This window comes from Kluyveromyces marxianus, chromosome 3 (assembly GCF_001417885.1).
Source record: "Kluyveromyces marxianus DMKU3-1042 DNA, complete genome, chromosome 3".
In the NCBI taxonomy this organism is placed as follows: Eukaryota; Fungi; Ascomycota; class Saccharomycetes; order Saccharomycetales; family Saccharomycetaceae; genus Kluyveromyces; species Kluyveromyces marxianus.
The window spans coordinates 856260-875238 of NC_036027.1; the positions used below are offsets into that span (position 1 = coordinate 856260).

The window sequence follows — 18979 nt, forward strand, 5'->3', positions numbered from 1 at the left end:
TTCGAGAAGGTAACGCTGGTAGTAGATTAGAAACATCATCGTTCCAAAAACTAAAAATGGGTAGTAAATCAGCAGACAAGAAGGTATCCAAGAAGGACCTAAAGCTTAAGAAGAAGCAAGATGCTAAGAAGGTGAAGGCTGTTGAGCCTGAATCCAGCTCTGACAGTGAGTCTAGCTCCGACTCCAGCTCTGACTCCAGCTCCGATTCTGAGTCTGAATCTTCCGACTCTTCCTCCGACTCCTCCTCCGACTCCTCTTCCGATGAAGAAGAAGAAAAGGAAGAGGAAAAGCCAAAGAAGAAGGAGGAATCTGAATCTTCTGATTCCGACTCCGACTCTTCCTCTTCCTCCTCTTCTGATTCTGAATCTGAATCTGAAGAAGAAAAGGAAGAACCAAAGAAGAAGGAATCTTCCTCTTCTTCCTCCTCTGACTCTGACTCTGACTCCTCTTCCTCTGATTCTGAATCTGAAGAAGAAAAGGAAGAACCAAAGAAGAAGGAATCCTCTTCCTCTTCTGATTCCGACTCCGACTCTGACTCTGACTCCGATTCCGACTCCTCTTCTTCTGATTCTGAAGAAGAAAAGAAGGAAGAGCCAAAGAAGCGTAAGGCTGACGAAGAAGAACAAGAAGAACAAGAAGAGTCCAAGAAGCAAAAGACCGAGACCACTGGCGAGCCAGCCACCATCTTTGTTGGTAGACTTTCTTGGTCCATTGACGACGAATGGTTGAAGACCGAGTTCGAACCAATTGGCGGTGTCATCAGCGCCAGAGTCATGTACGAAAGAGGTACCGACAGATCACGTGGTTACGGTTACGTGGACTTCGAGGACAAGTCATATGCCGAAAAGGCCATCAAGGAGATGCACGGTAAGGAAATCGACGGCAGAGCCATCAACTGTGACATGTCTACTTCCAAGCCAGCTGGTCCACCAAAGGACGACAGAGCCAAGAAGTTTGGTGACGTCCCATCCGAGCCATCTGACACTTTGTTCTTGGGTAACTTGTCCTTCGAGGCCGACAGAGACAACTTGTACGAGATCTTCGGTAAGTACGGTGAGATTGTTTCCGTGCGTATCCCAACGCATCCAGAAACCGAGCAACCAAAGGGTTTCGGTTACGTGCAGTACGGCAGCATCGAAGACGCCAAGAAGGCCTTCGAAGCTTTGCAAGGTGAATACATCAACAACAGACCTGTGAGACTAGACTACTCCATTCCAAAGCAGAACTTTGGTGGTGACAGAGGTGGAAGAGGTGGCAGAGGTGGCTTCAACAGAGGTGGTGACAGAGGCGGCAGAGGCGGCAGAGGCGGCTTCAACAGAGGTGGTGACAGAGGTGGCAGAGGTGGCAGAGACTTTGGCTCTGGCTCTAACACTTCCCCATTGGGCGCTGCAAGACAAAACGCTGCCTTCCAAGGTAAGAAGAAGACCTTTGATTAGGTTGCAAGCACGATTGACTCAATTCAGTTTGGTGTAATATAAATATAGTATAGTGGAAGATTTGCGTCTCCGGCGAGAGATCTTTACGTAATGTGTTTCTGTGTATAATAGCCTCATAAAAAGAAGACAAACAAAGATATTAAATAATGAGCCAGCCAGCCGCGGGTGTGGTAGGGGTGGAAAAGGTTTTTTTGACTCTGGTAAATGCGCGCGATTCGATCGGTGCCCGTGGATGAAGGAAAAACCAAAAAAAAAAAAAAAAAAAAAAAAAAAATAACACACAAACACACACACAAACACCAAATTTCACAAAAACCGCGCGCAGCTGCGGCCCGCAGGCCAGAGAGCCCGCAGGCCTGCTGCTCTGCCTCATACACCGCCGCACAAAGCACAGCCGCATTTGCCAAGAAACCCACAGACGCCCCCGCAAAGCACTTCCGTCGGCCGCAGCACAAATGACATGCGTCCCAGAAACATAAAAAGCACACCCCGCTCCGCCACCTTCTACCCATCGCCTGCACCGGATGCACCCTCCTACATCCGAATGCGCAATTCCTATATATATTTTTATCTTGGCCCACGGCACAAAAACCCAGATCCCGCTACACACTGTACTTTCTTTTTCCCTTTTTTCCACCACCTACAAGAGGAGGACCAGATTGATGCATATCCCAGCTGAGCGTAGCATGAGCATATTATCAGCATAGCATAGCATATAGTACAGCATATTTCCGGTTTTTCCCCAGTATCAAACGCAGCCAAAACCCGCAGCTCGACCTCCAATCCCGCGCGCGTAGGGGCAGGGCCCCCGTCACCTCCGTCACCTCCATCCTCCTCTCTGGTATATTATTTTTACCCAGTACATCATACCTTTGTACGAGTAGCGCGCTCCTACTCTTGTTTTTTTTTTTTCTTACATTTATTTTTTTTTTCTAATTTTTTCCCCTTCCTTCACCATTCTTTCTTTTCCTTGGACACCTCTACTGCCCTCTACTCTGGGCTGGGCTGGGCCGGGTTTGTCTTGTCTACTCTTGTCCTTTGTCTATTTGTTTCTTTGTTTTCTCGTCCTTCGTTTTTCGTTTTCAGTTTCCCTAGTCTCTCTCTGTATGGGCTCTGACGCAACAACAGCGCTGCGCACAGCACAGCGCAGCACACATTCTTTACCGTCATCATTTGCCAAGACCAGACTACAACTCTTTCTCGTCTGGAAACGGTTTAATCCTTCTTTCCCCTAGGCACTGTGCGTCCAGAACTCTTGGACTGGAGCCACTGGTTGTACTAGTACAACTGGGAATAGTGCATTGATGCCGGCCAAGAACCCAGGCCGCCTGCCATTCAGGCTGTATTTGGGTCTGACGTGCGATCGTTTCTGGTCGGTTCTGATTCTGATCTTTTCTGATCTTTTCTTGTCCTATGTGAATGGATGGCATTTTGAATTTTGGTATGCGTATTGTATATTTTCAGTTTTAAGTTTTCATAGTCTGCTTGGAACATCTAAAATATATAATATATATATATATATAGTAGAGTATAGTAGACTAGAGTATAGTGTATGCGTATGCGTATGCAGTCGTAGCTCCAGTAGGGCAATTTCAAGTAGCAGACGATAGCAAGCTCAGCTGGTGGATGAGCTGAGTGGACGATATAGAGAGAAAATTCAGGAGACAACGGAAAGCTAGAAGAAAAGTCGCACGCTAGCCATGGCTTTGTTGAACAAATTGCTACGGTCTAAAGAGGCCAGGAGCACCACTGATGTGGGAGCAGAGTCTGTGGGAGCGAGCAGTCACGGCGTCGGGTTAAGTGCCAGCTCGGGGTCCTCGATTTTCAAGCATTCCGGTGTGAAATCCATCATACTCGAGTTCCAAGTCGACTTGGACGATGTGCATCGGGTCAGAAAACCAAACGAAACAGTAGAGGGAACGGTCACACTCCGATTGAAAAGAGACGTTTCGAATGTCTGGATACGGCTCTCGCATGTGGGCGAGTGCCAGTTGCGATCCGGAACTCCAAAGGCAATGACCAGCGGGTCATTGAGATCAAAGTGTTCCGAGAGACTATTTTGCAGGTCTAATGATATCTACGGCAGCGAGCAGCAGCCGTTGGATCTCACCAGCGGACAACACAAGTTTCCCTTCTCATGCAGCATTCCAACGAAAAATATCCTGAGCTCGATAGATTTTAAAAAGGGTTCCGTTAAATACTGGGTGCAGGCCGAACTTCACACCAGGAGCGCCCCTGTTGTTATACGCAAGCAGTGGTACCAGTTGGTGGTGCCGTTCGACGTCAGCCAGTTGCCGAAACCAGAGATCAAGACTGTCATATTGCAGTCCCCCAACAGCAACTACTCGCATATGAACCATTCGCGGAAACATCTTGCAGCTGGATCTGCAGACCACCAGGATGCCACCTCTTCATTGACAAGAAGGACCGCAGATAGCTCCACCATCACAAACGCTTCCACGGGCTCTTGCACCTCGAGTAACTCAGGAAACTCTTGTCCCGCAGAAAATAATAGCAATAATAATAATAATAGTACCAACAATAACAATAACAATAGCAGCGCGAGCACCAGTAACAACAACAATAATAATAATAATAATAACACCAACAACAACAACAAAACAGTCAAGATTTCCGTAGAAATCCCGTCTCTCGGATACACTGTAGGGGAAGATATCCAAGTCAAAGTCAAAGTCTCGCATTATAAACATTATTCGCATCCAGCAGGCTTGATCGCTACTTTGGTAAGGATTTGCAGAGTTGCTAATTCTGCAAACCTAGAGCAAACAGAGACTTTTAGAAAAGACATATGCCAAAGCGTGGCACCACTATATACAGACCCAGATACCCATGATGCATCGGTAATGCTAAAGCTAAAGGTCCCCTTAGACACTTTCCCAACCTCGGACGTCAAAAACAAGTTTTTCACTTTCCAATATTACGTTGAAGTCTTGGCAAACTTGTCCAAGAAGAATCAGGTTTATACAGAATCAAACAGATTGGTGGGTGGTCAACGCACAAGCGATATCCCAACACAGTCGGAAAAACTCTCGTTCATTCCAAAACTGATTGCTTCAGATCACAACTCCGCTGGAGAAGATGAGTCCGTCACTTTCTTTCAAGATTTGATTAACGTTGATCGTTTGAAACGTCTCAGAAATGTCACTGGTATGTCTATCGAAATCGTGCTTGGGACGCATAGAGAAATCCCACAGCAACAGCAGCAGCAGCAGGAGTCACCTGTAGCAGAAGGTGTTCCGGTCGCCCAGGATAATGGACATGTAACCACGAACGACAATGCGGCAAATACTTCATTGGAAGAACCAAGTTCACCCATTGACCAGGTTTATGGATACCTCCTACAACAGAACATGTCTACGTTGCCAGAAGTTACACTTTCGGAAAGTGATATCGCTATGAGCTACCCGACGGATCCAGTACCCTCTTACAGCAGCAACTTTAACAACTTTGCTCTGCCTACTATTGCCGATGACAAACAAGAATTAGAACAGATGAGATTAAAGGAGCTAGAAAGTGAACCTCCTATCTGAACACTTAACGAGAAATATTTATATGTGTGTTTTTGTTTGTATGTATGTATGTATGTATGCCTGTGTATCATTAAATATATTAGCGGATCCCGGAGTTTTTATTATCGTGTTCTTTTCATTATATAGTGAACCTAAAGTGACTTTCAATTCCAAATTATGGAAAGATTCCTGGCATTATGCCTTATAATAATCACTTGTTTACAACATTCCATTAACAACACATGTACACTCAAATTCCATTCCATAAAACCAAAAAAAACCTTATTGAATTCTCCAGACCTCTCTGTCGGCTTGACTTTGCTTGCTCAATTCGCGTTTGGCTGAAGATCACTCCAGAACCTAGGACGTCATTATTGAAATCTGATCACGTGATTCGCATATTCATATAGACGTATATTTTTCGCCACTTTTCTCTCTTGAAAAAAAGTTGTGCTAGATGAACTTTGAGAACAAAACACATTGAAAGAAAAGTGGAACATTATAATAATTGGAAAGAATAGTAGATTGGGTGGCCAAGTGGAAGAATTTAGTAACTTTAGTGGTTAGAGCTTGTTTGAACGACCAATCCAGTAAACTAATCAACCATTGAACAATGAGTATTCCTATCTTTGGAGATCAAGTTACCGAAGAGAGAGCAGAAAATGCTCGTATGAGTGCCTTTGTTGGTGCCATCGCCGTTGGTGATCTAGTGAAAACTACACTAGGTCCAAAAGGTATGGATAAGTTACTTCAAAGTGCATCCAATAGCTCGAGTTTGGTTACAAACGATGGTGCTACCATTCTAAAATCTATTCCTTTGGACAACCCTGCTGCCAAGGTGCTTGTTAACATCAGTAAAGTGCAAGATGATGAAGTTGGTGACGGTACAACAAGTGTTACTGTTCTAAGTGCAGAATTATTGAGGGAAGCTGAAAAACTTGTTGAACAAGGCAGAATTCACCCACAAACTATCATCGAGGGTTACAGAATTGCTTCTGCTGCTGCCCTCTCTGCATTGGAAAAGGCTGCTGTGGACAACTCCAAGAATAAAGAAGAATTTTACAATGATTTGATCAGCATCGCCAACACAACGCTATCTTCTAAAATTCTATCTCAAGATAAGGCTCACTTCTCTAAGTTGGCTACCGATGCTATCTTAAGATTAAAGGGCTCTACGAACTTGGAACACATTCAAATTATTAAGATCATTGGTGGTAAATTATCGGATTCTTTCCTAGATGAAGGTTTCATTTTGCCAAAGAGATTTGGTACCAACCAACCAAAACGTGTTGAAAATGCGAAGATTTTGATTGCCAACACTTCTCTAGATACAGACAAGGTTAAAATCTTTGGTACCAAATTTAAGGTCGACTCTACTTCCAAGTTAGCTGAACTAGAAAAAGCTGAGCGTGAAAAAATGAAGAGAAAGATAGAAAAGATTGCACAATTCAACATTAATACCTTTATCAACAGACAATTAATCTATGACTACCCTGAACAGATGTTTACCGACATGGGTATCAACTCCATCGAACATGCTGACTTTGAAGGTGTTGAAAGATTAGCACTTGTCACTGGCGGTGAGGTTGTTTCTACATTTGACAACCCAGAAAAATGTAAGCTAGGTGAATGTAAGTTGATCGAAGAAGTTATAATTGGTGAGGAAATCTTTACTAAATTTACCGGGTGCAAGTCTGGTGAAGCTTGTACCATTGTTCTAAGGGGTGCCACTGAGCAAGTCTTGGATGAAGCAGAAAGATCTCTACATGATGCCCTATCTGTTCTTTCCCAAACAACAAAGGAGACTAGAACCGTTCTTGGTGGTGGTTGTGCAGAAATGATAATGTCTAAAGCAGTTGATACTGCAGCTCAAAATGTTGAGGGCAAGAAGGCCCTTGCTGTTGAATCCTTTGCTAAGGCTTTGAGACAGTTACCAACTATCCTTGCAGACAATGCTGGTTTCGACAGCAGTGAACTAATCACCAAACTCAGATCCTCCATCTACAACGGTATGAGCACTTCAGGCTTAAACCTAGATAACGGTACAATTGCTGATATGAGAGAATTAGGCATTGTTGAAAGTTATAAGTTGAAAAGAGCCGTAGTAACCTCTGCCAGTGAAGCAGCAGAAGTTTTGTTAAGAGTTGACAACATCATCAGAGCTAAGCCAAGAACTGCTGATAGACAACAACAACATATGTAAATTAGTTAAAACGAATAAAGTAATCCCTATTTGCCCTATAATACCTCCATCACTTTGTTTATTCCGTAAACTCTTAAAATCAAAAGTCAAAGACGAGTTTGTACAGAAAGTAATAATAGTTAATGATATCTTAAAGTTATAACATACACTGTAGTATTTCACAGTTTCATTTTTACCAACTATACTATACTTTTAATATATTATAGCTCTACTTCTACTTCTACTTCTACTATTATTGGAGGGATTGAATTTCCACATTCAAGTTATTTAGCTCCGATTTTTTGGTGTTCAAGTATTGTTCCAGCATTTGAACTTGTTGTTCAATATTATTTATATCATCTCTCAAGCTTCTAATATCTATGTTTTGAGATGAGCTATTGGGTCCGTTAATTTTAGTTTGGTATTGCAAGAACTGCTCAAGTTGTTGTTTGATGAGACGCATTCTATTTTCCTGATTATTTTGAGACATAGATTTTTGTTGTTGTACAGAAGACAGTTCGGAATCGATATTTGCAAGCTCTCTTTGTAATCTGACTACTTCCCAATCAGTACCTTGCGTGACAGAAAAGTCAGTTCCCTCCCTCTTTGGAATCTGGTATGATGGAGAAGAGGAGTTGGACGACGAGGTATTTTGCTTTCTAATTTCACCCTGTTTTGAAGATAGCGAGGTTGGCACTCTAGATTTTGTGAACGTTTCCTTCAATGCATCTGGTAGGTGTGATGGAATCGGACATGCATAATCGTTCACTTGTCTGAGAATATGAATGAAGTATAGGGCTGGATCTCTATCAATAGACATATCCAGCTTTGGGTTAACCAAACGCCATGTCTTTTCCAAATCTTGTGACGAAAGGTTGATATATTTTGATCTTACAGCCGATGAGAGAGAAATGTAAGAAACGGTGTTGTCTCTAGAGGATATAGCAGACTCGTAAATGGCTTCGTACTGAGTCTTGTCTTCTCTAGAAATGTACCAGTCAACTTCTTTACGGGTCTCTTGTTGGGATGTCGATACATCCGGAGCGGTGTTCACGGAACTTGTATCTGACAAGCTGCCACTCATACGCTCCTTTTTCCTTTGCTTGACCAATTCGGCCTTGGATCCAGGAATCAACCAGTCTGGCAATTCATCAGGTACACTATCGATGTTCTGATTCACCATATCGAAGATCATACGCATACAGATAACGAATTCTTCGAAATCGAGCTGGTCATCGTCGTCGATGTCCGCTAGAAACCAAATCTTGTTCAAAATCGAGGTATCCAACCTGGAATTGAAGAGAATGGGCTGCACTTGATCGTGATTCAACTTGTTGTCAATTGGCTTCAACCCAGAAAAAATCTGCCAGTACTTCTTGATTTCGAATTGCTCTAGCTTTGGCATCGTTGACTATATATTGCAGTGTGTAAAATCGAGGTGTTCCCTAAGCAGATTGCACCGCCTGCCCTAGTAAACAGTTGGTCGTAGGTGCAGTTGTAAGCCCTTTTGAATTGTGTATGTGTAGTTGTTTCAGTGGCTCACTCTTTATTTAGCACTTTTTTTTCAGTTTTAAGAAATATCCAATAGAGAACGACAGTATATAAAGAGGAAAGAGTTGGAAAAGGGGTTTTACGGTAGTGAGGAAGGATTATGGCATTATACTGGGATCCCAGGCCATGGAAAACGCTCACACCAGAGAGTATATATACGTATATAACGAATACTGTTTAATTTTCTACAATTGAACGATTTTTCGCTGTTTCACACCTACAAAGTAGAGAGGGGGCAGTGACAGGGCACTTGTTCCAGAGATGGCGATCCTTTTGGGCTCCTAGCAACACTGGCTCCTCAGGTTTAGCGTGCTTGAAAGTAACGCCCTAATAATATAGTCCTGGATCTAGGACCAGATTTGAGCAGAGGAGGACCCAACGGAATTGGATGGAGTAGGTGCGGCTTTGACACTCACTACTGACTGAGAGATTGAGATTGAGATAGAGGTTGAGATAGAGGTAGAGTATTGCATGTGTATGTGTGACTGTATGTCTGGGTTTTACCAACTAACAAAACACAGCCTTTTCAATCACGTGATACTACACGTACATAATGATAAAGGGTCCATTCTCTTTTTTTTTTTTTTTTTTTTTTTTTTTTCCTACATTCACAAACCCGGTGTGACCCGGAGATCAAACACACCCCTACACACCACGACCACCTCTCTTCCCTACCTGCCTTTTTTTATTTTTTATTTTCTATTTTTTAATTTTTTAATTTTTTTTTTTTCTTCCTGTTTTCGTTGCATGTCCCATTCCGGCAAAGCATGCCAAACGCGAAAAGTAGGGCCCTTCTTCTTTTTCTACCTGATGAAGAATTATAATTGAATCATCCTACCGTTTACTTACCGGTGCGCTGCAGGAATGCAACAGTTTTACCAGTTTTGATACAAGAATGGAGTTTGAAATTAGAAATAAGATAAAAAAAAAGTACTTCTGAAGGAAAGCACAGACACTCAGTAGATAGCAGCACCTCACAACGCTGTCAAATGCACTAACCTCAGCTTGTAATTAACCTTTTAGGTAATATTGAATGGACGTATTTAGTTATTTTCAACCCATTCCACATAGTTTAAAGTACTTATTTTTATTTTCATTTCTATTTTTTTGCAGTTTTATTATCATTTTCGTTTCCCATTGACGCATATGCAGTATTTTTGGTGTCTGGCTGAATTCCTACAAAAGCATCACTGGCCAAATAAAACCAAAGAGAAAGAGGATAGATTGGAGAGGAGGGTGGATTATAGGTTCAATAAAACCAGTTAGGTTCTCGAGAGTTTGTTCTCCTTAACTAGTCTCTTTAAGTTGTGCGAATTGACAGTTGGCTCAAGGTATATATCGTTATTCATTCGCTCTTTTGATACTCCAAGTATAAAACAGGCAGGTCAGCAGCTAACAAACCTTGTTACATATATTACGCGTTAGGCAAAGTTACGAAGTGAAGCGAAGTGTGTGAGCAAGCTGAGTTGAAAGAGAGATTATGAAGGCCGGATTATTGGTGTCTTCAACACTTTCACTTTTCTGTGCTGTGGCGTATGCGTCTGTGTATGAGGCATACCCTGTTAACAAGCAGATTCCTCCAATCGCGAGAGTCGATGAGGACTTTCAATTCAAGATTTCAAATGATACTTTCAAGTCTACGAGCGACGGTTCGGTGCAGGTGTCTTACAACGCGTACGAAATGCCAAACTGGCTTTCGTTTGACTCCGGGTCGCTGACTTTCTCCGGTAAGCCATCGTTGGACTTCCTGGAAGGTGAGGAGACGAGATATTTCAATGTGGTTCTCGAAGGTACGGATTCCTCGGACTCGAGCTCTTCCAACACTACTTGTCAGCTGGTAGCCACTAAGAGATCTGGTATTTCGGTCGCTAGCGACTTCAACCTACTTAACCTTTTGAAAAACTATGGCTTCACTAATGGTAAAGATGCGCTCAAACTGTCACCAAGAGACATCTTCAACGTCACTTTCGAAAGAAGCTACTTTGAGGGCTTGGACAACGATACTGTGCTCACGTACTACGGTAGAAGCACCCAATACAACGCACCTTTACCAAATTGGGTGTTCTTCGACGTGAATAACCTGAAGTTTAGTGGAACCGCTCCCGTGGTGAACTCGCAAATAGCACCTGAAATGGACTATTCATTTTCTCTGATTGCGACTGATATCGACGGGTTTGCAGCAGCCAGTATCGATTTCCAAATAGTGGTGGGTGCTCACAGGCTAACAACCTCTATTGAGAACACTTTGGTCATCAATATCACTGATAGCGGCTCCTTCAGTTATCCTATCCCATTGGACTACATTTATTTAGATGACACCGTCATTTCGAAAAGTGACTTGGGTAATATTGAATTGGTGAACGCTCCAGAATCCATAAAAATTTCCGATAATTATACTTTGACAGGAAAACTACCTTCCGACAATGAAACATCATCCTTCCAGCTTTCTATCTATGATAAGTACGAAGATGTCGTATACTTGAACTTCCTAGTTGAATCGACACAGAATCTATTTGCCATTGCCTCGTTTCCTAGTGTCAACGTGACAAGGGGAGAATATTTTGATTACTCTTTATTGCCATCTCAATTCACCTCTTTCAGTGAAACAAAAGTTTCTGCTAGTTTCAACTCTGAAAACAACTGGCTACACTTCCAACCTTCCAACCTAACCTTTTTCGGAGAAGTTCCAAATGATTTCGACAGTTTATCTGTTGAAATAGTGGCCGCTGTTGGCTCAAAGAAGGAAAGCCGTACGTTGAAGATGATTGGAATTGATGGTAAAACACATTCTCATACTTCCTCTTCTACATCATCTTCTGCATCATCATCTAGCACTTCTTCCGTTACATCTACAGTTGATGGGAAATCAACTGCAACAGCTACCTCAACAAGTACCGTGACACCAGATGCGATTAACAAGAAGAAAAAGTCCAACAATACTGTTGCAATTGCATGTGGTGTAGCCATTCCTGTGGCTGTGATCTTGATCTTGTTATTGTTATTACTACTGTGGAGAAGAAGACGCAATGAAAAGAAAAATAATGATAAAGAAAAGATGGCCATCAGTAGTCCTGATCCTAAGAATCCTGCCAACGAACCTAACGACATTGGTGCTGAAAATCCTTTCTCCGATGAAAATACATTAGATTCCGACGACCTTTCAACAGAGGCCAAAAGATTGGGAACTTTGAATGCCATGAAACTTGATGACGTCAGTAACTCTTCCTCAATAACCTTCTCTGATGAAAAAGTCGGTGAATCCATATACGAAGATGCTCAAATGGCAACTAGTAGAGACATGCTCGTTCGTGATGATGAGTCTTCTGTGTTTGATGACAAGTATAGAACTTCATCAGTGTACTTCCAGAACGCCCCAAGTCAACGTAAATCTTGGCGTTTCTCTAAGGGCAAAATGCAAGATGAAGACAAGACGATGAGACAAAGTTACGCATCACTAAACACTGTCAGCACACAAGAACTTTTGACCAGTGAATTAAAGAATAATACAACTCTGCCACACGACCCTCGTAAATCAAGTTTGGGTCTACGTGATTCAGTATTTTGGAGTAAAGATCAGTCCTCATCTCCATTGAAGACTGTTTCTGAAGATTCTGCACGGAGCGCAGAAGAGAAAATTAAATCTGAATCTGCACATAGTTCTATGTCATCAGACGATTTAATACCTATGAAACAGGAAGACGGCAGATATAAGTGGGTTGAAAACGACAGACCAGTACGAAAGCATAGTACGAAAAGAGTGGGTTCCGTTCGTCAAAAAGTTGGTGTTGATATCAGAAATGCAAACCAGTTTGCTGGCGAATCACCCGAAAGAATCTAATGTGATATGGTCTGAATTGATTTGACATTGAACAATGAATGATCTTGATCTTGATTCCTTTTGTTTATTGTTTACTCCATTTTATTTCTTTAACTTGTGTTTCCAATGAACTAGTGTAATAATAATATATTAATAAACGGTATGTATGCGTATACGGAAAGTTATAAACATAAATAGAATACCTTTCCCTTAAAAGAATAATTGAACTTTCAATAAAACTGACATTTTCTTCTGATAGAGAAAAAACGGTTTAAGGAATAAATAAATAGAATATATGTTAATATGATATTATAGCTCTTTATATAGATGTGAATATGTGTGTGAGTTTGTTAGGTAAAGAAAAAGAGAGAAAGAAAGGAAGAAAGAAAGAAAGAGAGAAAGGAAGGCAGAAAGAAAGAATTGTTGTAGTTTATAATTTGGAAACACGTTTTACCGCTTTAGCGTAATTAGCTGTTTCAATGGCACGTCTTCTTGCTTCAATATATTCGATCATTTCTGAGTATGTTTGGGGAATGACGGTAGCGTAACCTGGTTGGCCTGGCATTTCAGGATCATAATCTCTTGGAGCAAAGAAGGAATAGATGAAGGAGCCAGACTTTGTTTGTTTTTCCGAGGCCAATTCTTGAACAACGGTGTTAACCTTGACTTGGATGATAGTACCTGGCTTCGATAGGAAATCCTTCTTATTTGTGGAGATAGTGTTGACTGGTCTTGGTTCGAAGTGGAACAGGGTGTTACCGTCGATCTCTTCGTCAACCACAGAAGCGGCAACCTTTGGTTGGCTGGTCTTTTCATGTAGATGTTCGGTGTATACGACAGTAGCGTCCATGTGTAGGATGGATCCTACTGGCACTGGGGCACGGAACGTGGTGGAATCCAGGGATACGAAACGAGGCAAGGAGTGGGAGAACGAGGAAGCGGCACAGTAAGCCAATTCGAACGTTTGTCTCATCAAGTAGCCACCGAATATCATGTATGAGTGTCTATTTCTATATTGAGGTTGCATGAACATGGTAGACTTGACGTTTGTGTCCTTCATGAGCATCAAATTTTTTGGTTTGTCTTCCATGACTCTTAGTTCCCTAGAGGCTTGCCACATCTTGTGAATGATGTTTGATTCTTCCTCTGTTGGAGGGTTTATGTTCAAGTTTTCGTTCTTGGCGCGCAATTTCTTGGCAGCGTTGTGGGATTCCGCACGTCTAAAGTCCATCCATTCGTCTTCGTTCAATGGGAGGAGTTTGTTGATGGCCAAGGACTTGTGGGTCTCTGGGTTTCTAGCGACAAAAGTGAAAGACGCGGTCAGGAAGGTGTCGTCATCGGAGAGGGAGGATTCTGTAATCTTCTCTGGTAGTTTGCCCTTGATAGCGGAGGCCTTGATGGAGATTTCCATGGAGGATCTACCGGTCCATACGACGGCTCCGGATAGCACAACGTTGAAGTCCGAGATGTGGTCCAAGGGCTTCAACATATAGATACGGTCGACGGAAGCTGTTACAATGACTGGTTCAGCTGGCGCAGTGTGTCTGTAAGCGATTCTCCCTGCGAGAGCATCTAAATCCTGGAAAATCTGCCCCATACGGACCCTACCACCGGCATTGACGTAGAAATCTGCGACGATGGGATCTTCTTTGAAGGGCAAAGTCAAGTATGTGAAGGAATCTGCCCTGGTCTTCTCACCAATCTCCGTAGACTTGACGCTATTGTACGAATATGAGTCGATGACTTTGCCCTGCGCAAGTTGCTTCTTACGTTCGGCAAGCGCATTGACCCAGGTAGCCTTGAACCCCTCAATCACAGAACTGTTGTTCGTGAACAACCGTTGGAACTCATATTTATCCGTAAGAGTCGTAGTCGTGGCATCCGGCTGGTTAGCAGCATCCGTGGCCTTCCCATCGTCCTTCGAGTGCATGAGTCTTTTAGAGTTGTATATTGGCAAGGCCTTTGAAACAGCAATCGTAGCTGCCTTTTTCGTGTGAGCAAGTTTCCTTAGCGAAAGCATTTAGTCTAACCGGGGAAGAACTATTCTCTGTATGTGTGTATATCAAAAAACAAACAAACTCTGTACTATCACTACTCTATCACTATTCTATGCTGTAGTATAATACAATATAATATGGCTCACCTATTATTTGTATGCGAAATTTCCTTTACCTTGAAATTTAGTCTATAATTTCCAGTATTTCAAACAAAAAAATAAAAAAAACACTAGACACACACAGAAAGATGAGATTGTCAACAAGTAAGTAATGAACGAGTGAAGAAATTACTATGGAGCAGTAATATAATAATAACCGTAATAGTATCCAGTATATTATCCAGTTCCTAGTATCTAGTATCTAATATTTAATATCTACCAGCAGAGGGGATGTAAGGAGAAACAGAGCGACATTCTATATGCTTATATAGAATGGGACAATGGGAGGGAGACCCCAGTCTGAATTAAGCCTAAACTCTAGACTACTACTGGGCAAAGCCTTGGAGCAGATTCTGTTTGGTATCTATTGGCATCGGAATAGCTAATAGAGGCCTAATAGATGGCTATTCGATGTGTCTATCTGGTACACCTGTCAAAGTAGACCCTCTTTGTTGGAAATACCGGTTATGGAAAGCGGGGAGCGCGCAGACAAGAAAATACAAACTAAACTGCCAACAGAACAGAACAGAACAGAAAAGGAAGCAGAAAACGAGAAGCAGAAAACGAAAAGCGAGAAACAAGAAGCCGGGAAGTACGCGTGAGGAGAGGAGCGGGGGAGGGGGGCGAGAATCTCGGTGAGGCCCGGAGGCCAAGGCGAAGCGCGGCTGTTTCGGAAAAACTCGCCTGGTTATTCCGAAAAGAAAAGCAAGAGAAAAAAAAAGAAATGTCCGGTTTTGGGGCCTCCGAAAAAAGAGGAGGAGAGAGGAGAGAGAACAGAGAGAGAGGGGGGAGGAAGAAGGGGAGATTATATAGTCGGGTAACCATAGATCACGTGGTGTTTTTTTATTTTTATTTTATTTTATACTTTTTTCCTTCTCTCTTGCCTTGCCCGGCCTGTCAAGTTTCTCCCGGGCCAATGACATGAGAAATAAATCGACCTGGTTATACGTGCACTCGGCGCAGGTTCAAGCGGGTCCAGACCAGACACGACCTGAGGGAGGGGAAACAGGTCCACATGACAGGAACTCAAGTACCTGGAACCTACCGGAACTGACACTGACTGGCATGCTCTCGCATGCCAGCTTCTGCCTCTCTTTCCGGCCCGTACGCTACAGCGCGAACAGACGTAATTTAGTCCGGGGTAGAAAATAACGTTTCTTTTTCTCATAAAGAAAAGCACCAATCTTGCCCCGCTGTCACTGCCAATATGGCGTCGACGCTAACGCATTGCACAGATCGACGCCAACCAACTGCTTATTTCAGCCCTCCTCCCATCTCTGGCCTCCTCGACCTAAAAATGCTTAGATCCGTGGCGCAAGGGCCCCAACGGTCTCAGATGTCCGAGGGATACTCTGATCGCACCTTCCTTTTTCCTTTCTTTACCATTTTCTCTGCGAATATTTCTCTCTCTCTCTCTCTTCCTCTCTGTGTACAAACTACAAATTTAAAAAAAAGAATCTCTCTAAATCTTGAACATGTATAATCAATCCATCAATCAGATGAAATTTAAAAAAAAAAGCACATACAGTAGCAATTGCCCTAGGTAAAGAAAGAGCTAGCAAGTGGGAATTGAGCAAGAGATACTGCTGCTGCTGGCCAGAAATAGGAGCTCAGGCATCACACATTTCTTAACCCTTCGTTTTATTGGTCTTTTTCGGTTTTTTTTTTTCCCATTTTATAGAACAAGCTGAAACCTGCCTAACCTATCAAAACAACTATGGCGATGCCCAGCAGTAATGGCGGATATCCAGGCGATGAGACTCCTGAGGAGCGTAAGCTGCGCCACCAACGGTTGTTTGCATCGATAGATGTCGACGGCACAGGACGGGTGAACCGAGATATGCTCCAGCGTGCGCTAGAGAAGTCGGACCACCCATTGAAGGCATCTCCAGAGGCTGTCGATCACATATTTAAGGCCCTAGACCAGAATAAAGACTCCGTCATAGACTTCAACGACTTCGAAAAATACGTCACCACCGCAGAAGCCCAGATCAAGATAGGGTTCCGCAAGATCGACAAGGATAACGATGGGAAGATCAACATCGAAGAGCTTTCCAAATACCTTTCGCAGTTTAGAAAAGACCACGTGACCAAAGAGGATGAGCTCCATCAGGACGGAGGCTCTGGGTCTGCAGCAGGAAACAGCGCCAAGAAAAGGTCCAGCATCTCGAACTTCGTTGACTGGGCCTTTAATAGAAAGTCATACATTACTTACGAGCAATGGCGAGACTTTCTTCTCTTCGTCCCAAGAAAAGAAGGTTCCAGATTGAACACGGCATATGCATATTTTTATTTATTCAACGATGATGTTGACCTTTCAAGCGAAGGTGATGTCACCTTGATAAACGACTTCATCAAAGGTTTCGGGTTCTTCATAGCAGGTGGGTGCTCAGGTGTCGTATCCCGTACCTGTACAGCCCCATTCGACAGAATTAAAGTGTTTTTGATTGCAAGAACAGACTTGGCGTCCACATTGTTAAATTCGAAGGACACACTTTTAGCAAAAAATCCAAACGCAGACCTTTCCAAGATCAAATCACCCCTAATAAAAGCAGCCACAACTTTATACAGACAAGGTGGTTTACGCGCATTTTACGTCGGGAATGGGCTCAACGTAATGAAAGTTTTCCCAGAATCGGCCATCAAGTTTGGTTCGTTTGAAATGGCCAAAAGAATCATGGCCCGTCTGGAAAATGTTAAAGATACTTCGGAACTCTCAAGGCTATCAACTTATATTGCTGGTGGTCTAGCAGGTGTCTGTGCCCAATTTTCCGTTTACCCCATTGACACTCTGAAATATAGAATTCAATGTGCACCATTAAACAATAACTTAAAGGGCACATCGTTGCTGGTGCAAACAGCAAAAGAAATGTACCAACAAGGTGGTATACGGTTGTTTTACAGAGGTGTCCACATTGGTGTCATGGGTATCTTCCCTTACGCCGCTCTAGATTTAGGTACCTTTTCAGCACTAAAAAAATGGTATATCAAGAGAGAGGCTAGGAAGACAGGCGCCTCGGAAGATGATATTGTCATCAGTAATTTCGTAGTCTTGCCAATGGGTGCATTTAGTGGTACTGTAGGAGCAACCCTTGTCTATCCAATCAATTTATTGAGAACTAGACTACAAGCTCAAGGGACGTATGCCCATCCATATGTTTACACTGGCTTCTCAGATGTCTTAAAGAAAACAATCCAACGGGAAGGTTATCAAGGTTTATTCAAAGGTCTAGTACCGAACTTGGCTAAAGTTTGCCCAGCAGTTTCAATAAGTTATCTATGTTATGAAAACTTGAAGAGATTAATGAAGTTAGAATAGAATGAACAAAACATAACCATAATGCCTTTCTGCTATCAAATGACAAAAAGCAAACTAATCAACAAAATTCTTCATAATTAATATCATCCCGTCTATGTCTCTTAATTTTCCATATTCGTAATACTTGTATATCTTTTCTTTCGCATTACTTAAGAATACATGTCGTATATATGTAGTATAATATCATGCTATTCCCATCTCTAAATTTTCATTTGGATCACTCATTCTATCGATGCTGATATGTCAGGATTGTTTTCAATAACTCGTTCCGCGAATTGGTGAAATACAAGAGAATTCAAGTCACATCCATTCAATGAGTACATTTTAACTCTTTGCTGCTGCGTTTCAGTACCGCCACTGAAATCTTTGGAAGAGTCCCTATATTTCACCCAATTCCAATCTCTCTCCAGTGCTGCAATGCTTTCTTTTGTACGATTCATATTTTCATTCGAAACATGGCCCAAGCTCATCTCAACAGTTTCGATGACAATATCAAAAGTATATTTTCCAGGCCTTAGTAAAGGAAGCTTCTCTAAGTAAGCTAGAAGTGAATATAGAGAAGATCTAAATTCATCAAATACAATATCTTCTTGATTTATTACACCCTCCATCTTATCCAGATGGTTCACATCTCCGAAGTCTAAGCAGTATCTCTCGATAATATTAGTCTCATCATCACATTCGCATATGTACAAGTTTAGGTAATGTACCTGCTTAATTTTATCAAGTAAATCATCACATAAATCATCTAGATACTGTTGTAGATCAGGATGAATGTTCACAGGTATATGGTTTGGTAGATTAAACGCATGGTACTTTGTCCATTGAAAGGTTTCCCTTGGATAAATGTCTCTATGATACCATATCAACTGAATCCAAGCCTTGATATAGACTGGAAGCCATTTTTGAACAAACTTCATCCATTCGAAATGGAATGACCGAAATGAAATGAATCAGATATCACTTTCCCTTCAAATTAACCTGATTAG

At 42.2% G+C, this 18979-nt stretch overlaps 8 protein-coding genes across 8 annotated transcripts; 5 read left to right on the top strand and 3 right to left on the bottom strand.

The window, feature by feature from the left end:
• Window positions 1-56: 56 nt before the first annotated feature.
• On the top strand, window positions 57-1436 carry NSR1 (Nsr1p; the record flags this gene model as incomplete). The annotated part of the gene is made up of 1 exon (XM_022818891.1): window positions 57-1436. One exon carries the CDS (start codon window positions 57-59, stop codon window positions 1434-1436), a length of 1380 nt encoding a protein of 459 aa, XP_022675513.1.
• A 1700-nt stretch (window positions 1437-3136) lies between these two features.
• RIM8 (arrestin family protein) lies at window positions 3137-4987 on the top strand (the record flags this gene model as incomplete). Its single annotated transcript, XM_022818892.1, has 1 exon — window positions 3137-4987. The coding sequence occupies one exon, from the start codon at window positions 3137-3139 to the stop codon at window positions 4985-4987; it is 1851 nt and encodes a 616-aa protein (XP_022675514.1).
• A 592-nt stretch (window positions 4988-5579) lies between these two features.
• Window positions 5580-7169, top strand: CCT2 (chaperonin-containing T-complex subunit CCT2; the record flags this gene model as incomplete). The annotated part of the gene is made up of 1 exon (XM_022818893.1): window positions 5580-7169. The coding sequence occupies one exon, from the start codon at window positions 5580-5582 to the stop codon at window positions 7167-7169; it is 1590 nt and encodes a 529-aa protein (XP_022675515.1).
• A 232-nt stretch (window positions 7170-7401) lies between these two features.
• Window positions 7402-8553, bottom strand: END3 (End3p; the record flags this gene model as incomplete). The annotated part of the gene is made up of 1 exon (XM_022818894.1): window positions 7402-8553. One exon carries the CDS (start codon window positions 8551-8553, stop codon window positions 7402-7404), a length of 1152 nt encoding a protein of 383 aa, XP_022675516.1.
• Window positions 8554-10179: 1626 nt separating this feature from the next.
• AXL2 (Axl2p) lies at window positions 10180-12537 on the top strand (the record flags this gene model as incomplete). Its single annotated transcript, XM_022818896.1, has 1 exon — window positions 10180-12537. The coding sequence occupies one exon, from the start codon at window positions 10180-10182 to the stop codon at window positions 12535-12537; it is 2358 nt and encodes a 785-aa protein (XP_022675517.1).
• A 409-nt stretch (window positions 12538-12946) lies between these two features.
• On the bottom strand, window positions 12947-14536 carry Acot10 (acyl-coenzyme A thioesterase 10; the record flags this gene model as incomplete). Its single annotated transcript, XM_022818897.1, has 1 exon — window positions 12947-14536. The coding sequence occupies one exon, from the start codon at window positions 14534-14536 to the stop codon at window positions 12947-12949; it is 1590 nt and encodes a 529-aa protein (XP_022675518.1).
• A 1858-nt stretch (window positions 14537-16394) lies between these two features.
• SAL1 (Ca(2+)-binding ATP:ADP antiporter SAL1) lies at window positions 16395-17990 on the top strand (the record flags this gene model as incomplete). The annotated part of the gene is made up of 1 exon (XM_022818898.1): window positions 16395-17990. The coding sequence occupies one exon, from the start codon at window positions 16395-16397 to the stop codon at window positions 17988-17990; it is 1596 nt and encodes a 531-aa protein (XP_022675519.1).
• A 221-nt stretch (window positions 17991-18211) lies between these two features.
• REV7 (Rev7p) lies at window positions 18212-18910 on the bottom strand (the record flags this gene model as incomplete). The annotated part of the gene is made up of 1 exon (XM_022818899.1): window positions 18212-18910. One exon carries the CDS (start codon window positions 18908-18910, stop codon window positions 18212-18214), a length of 699 nt encoding a protein of 232 aa, XP_022675520.1.
• Window positions 18911-18979: the final 69 nt, after the last annotated feature.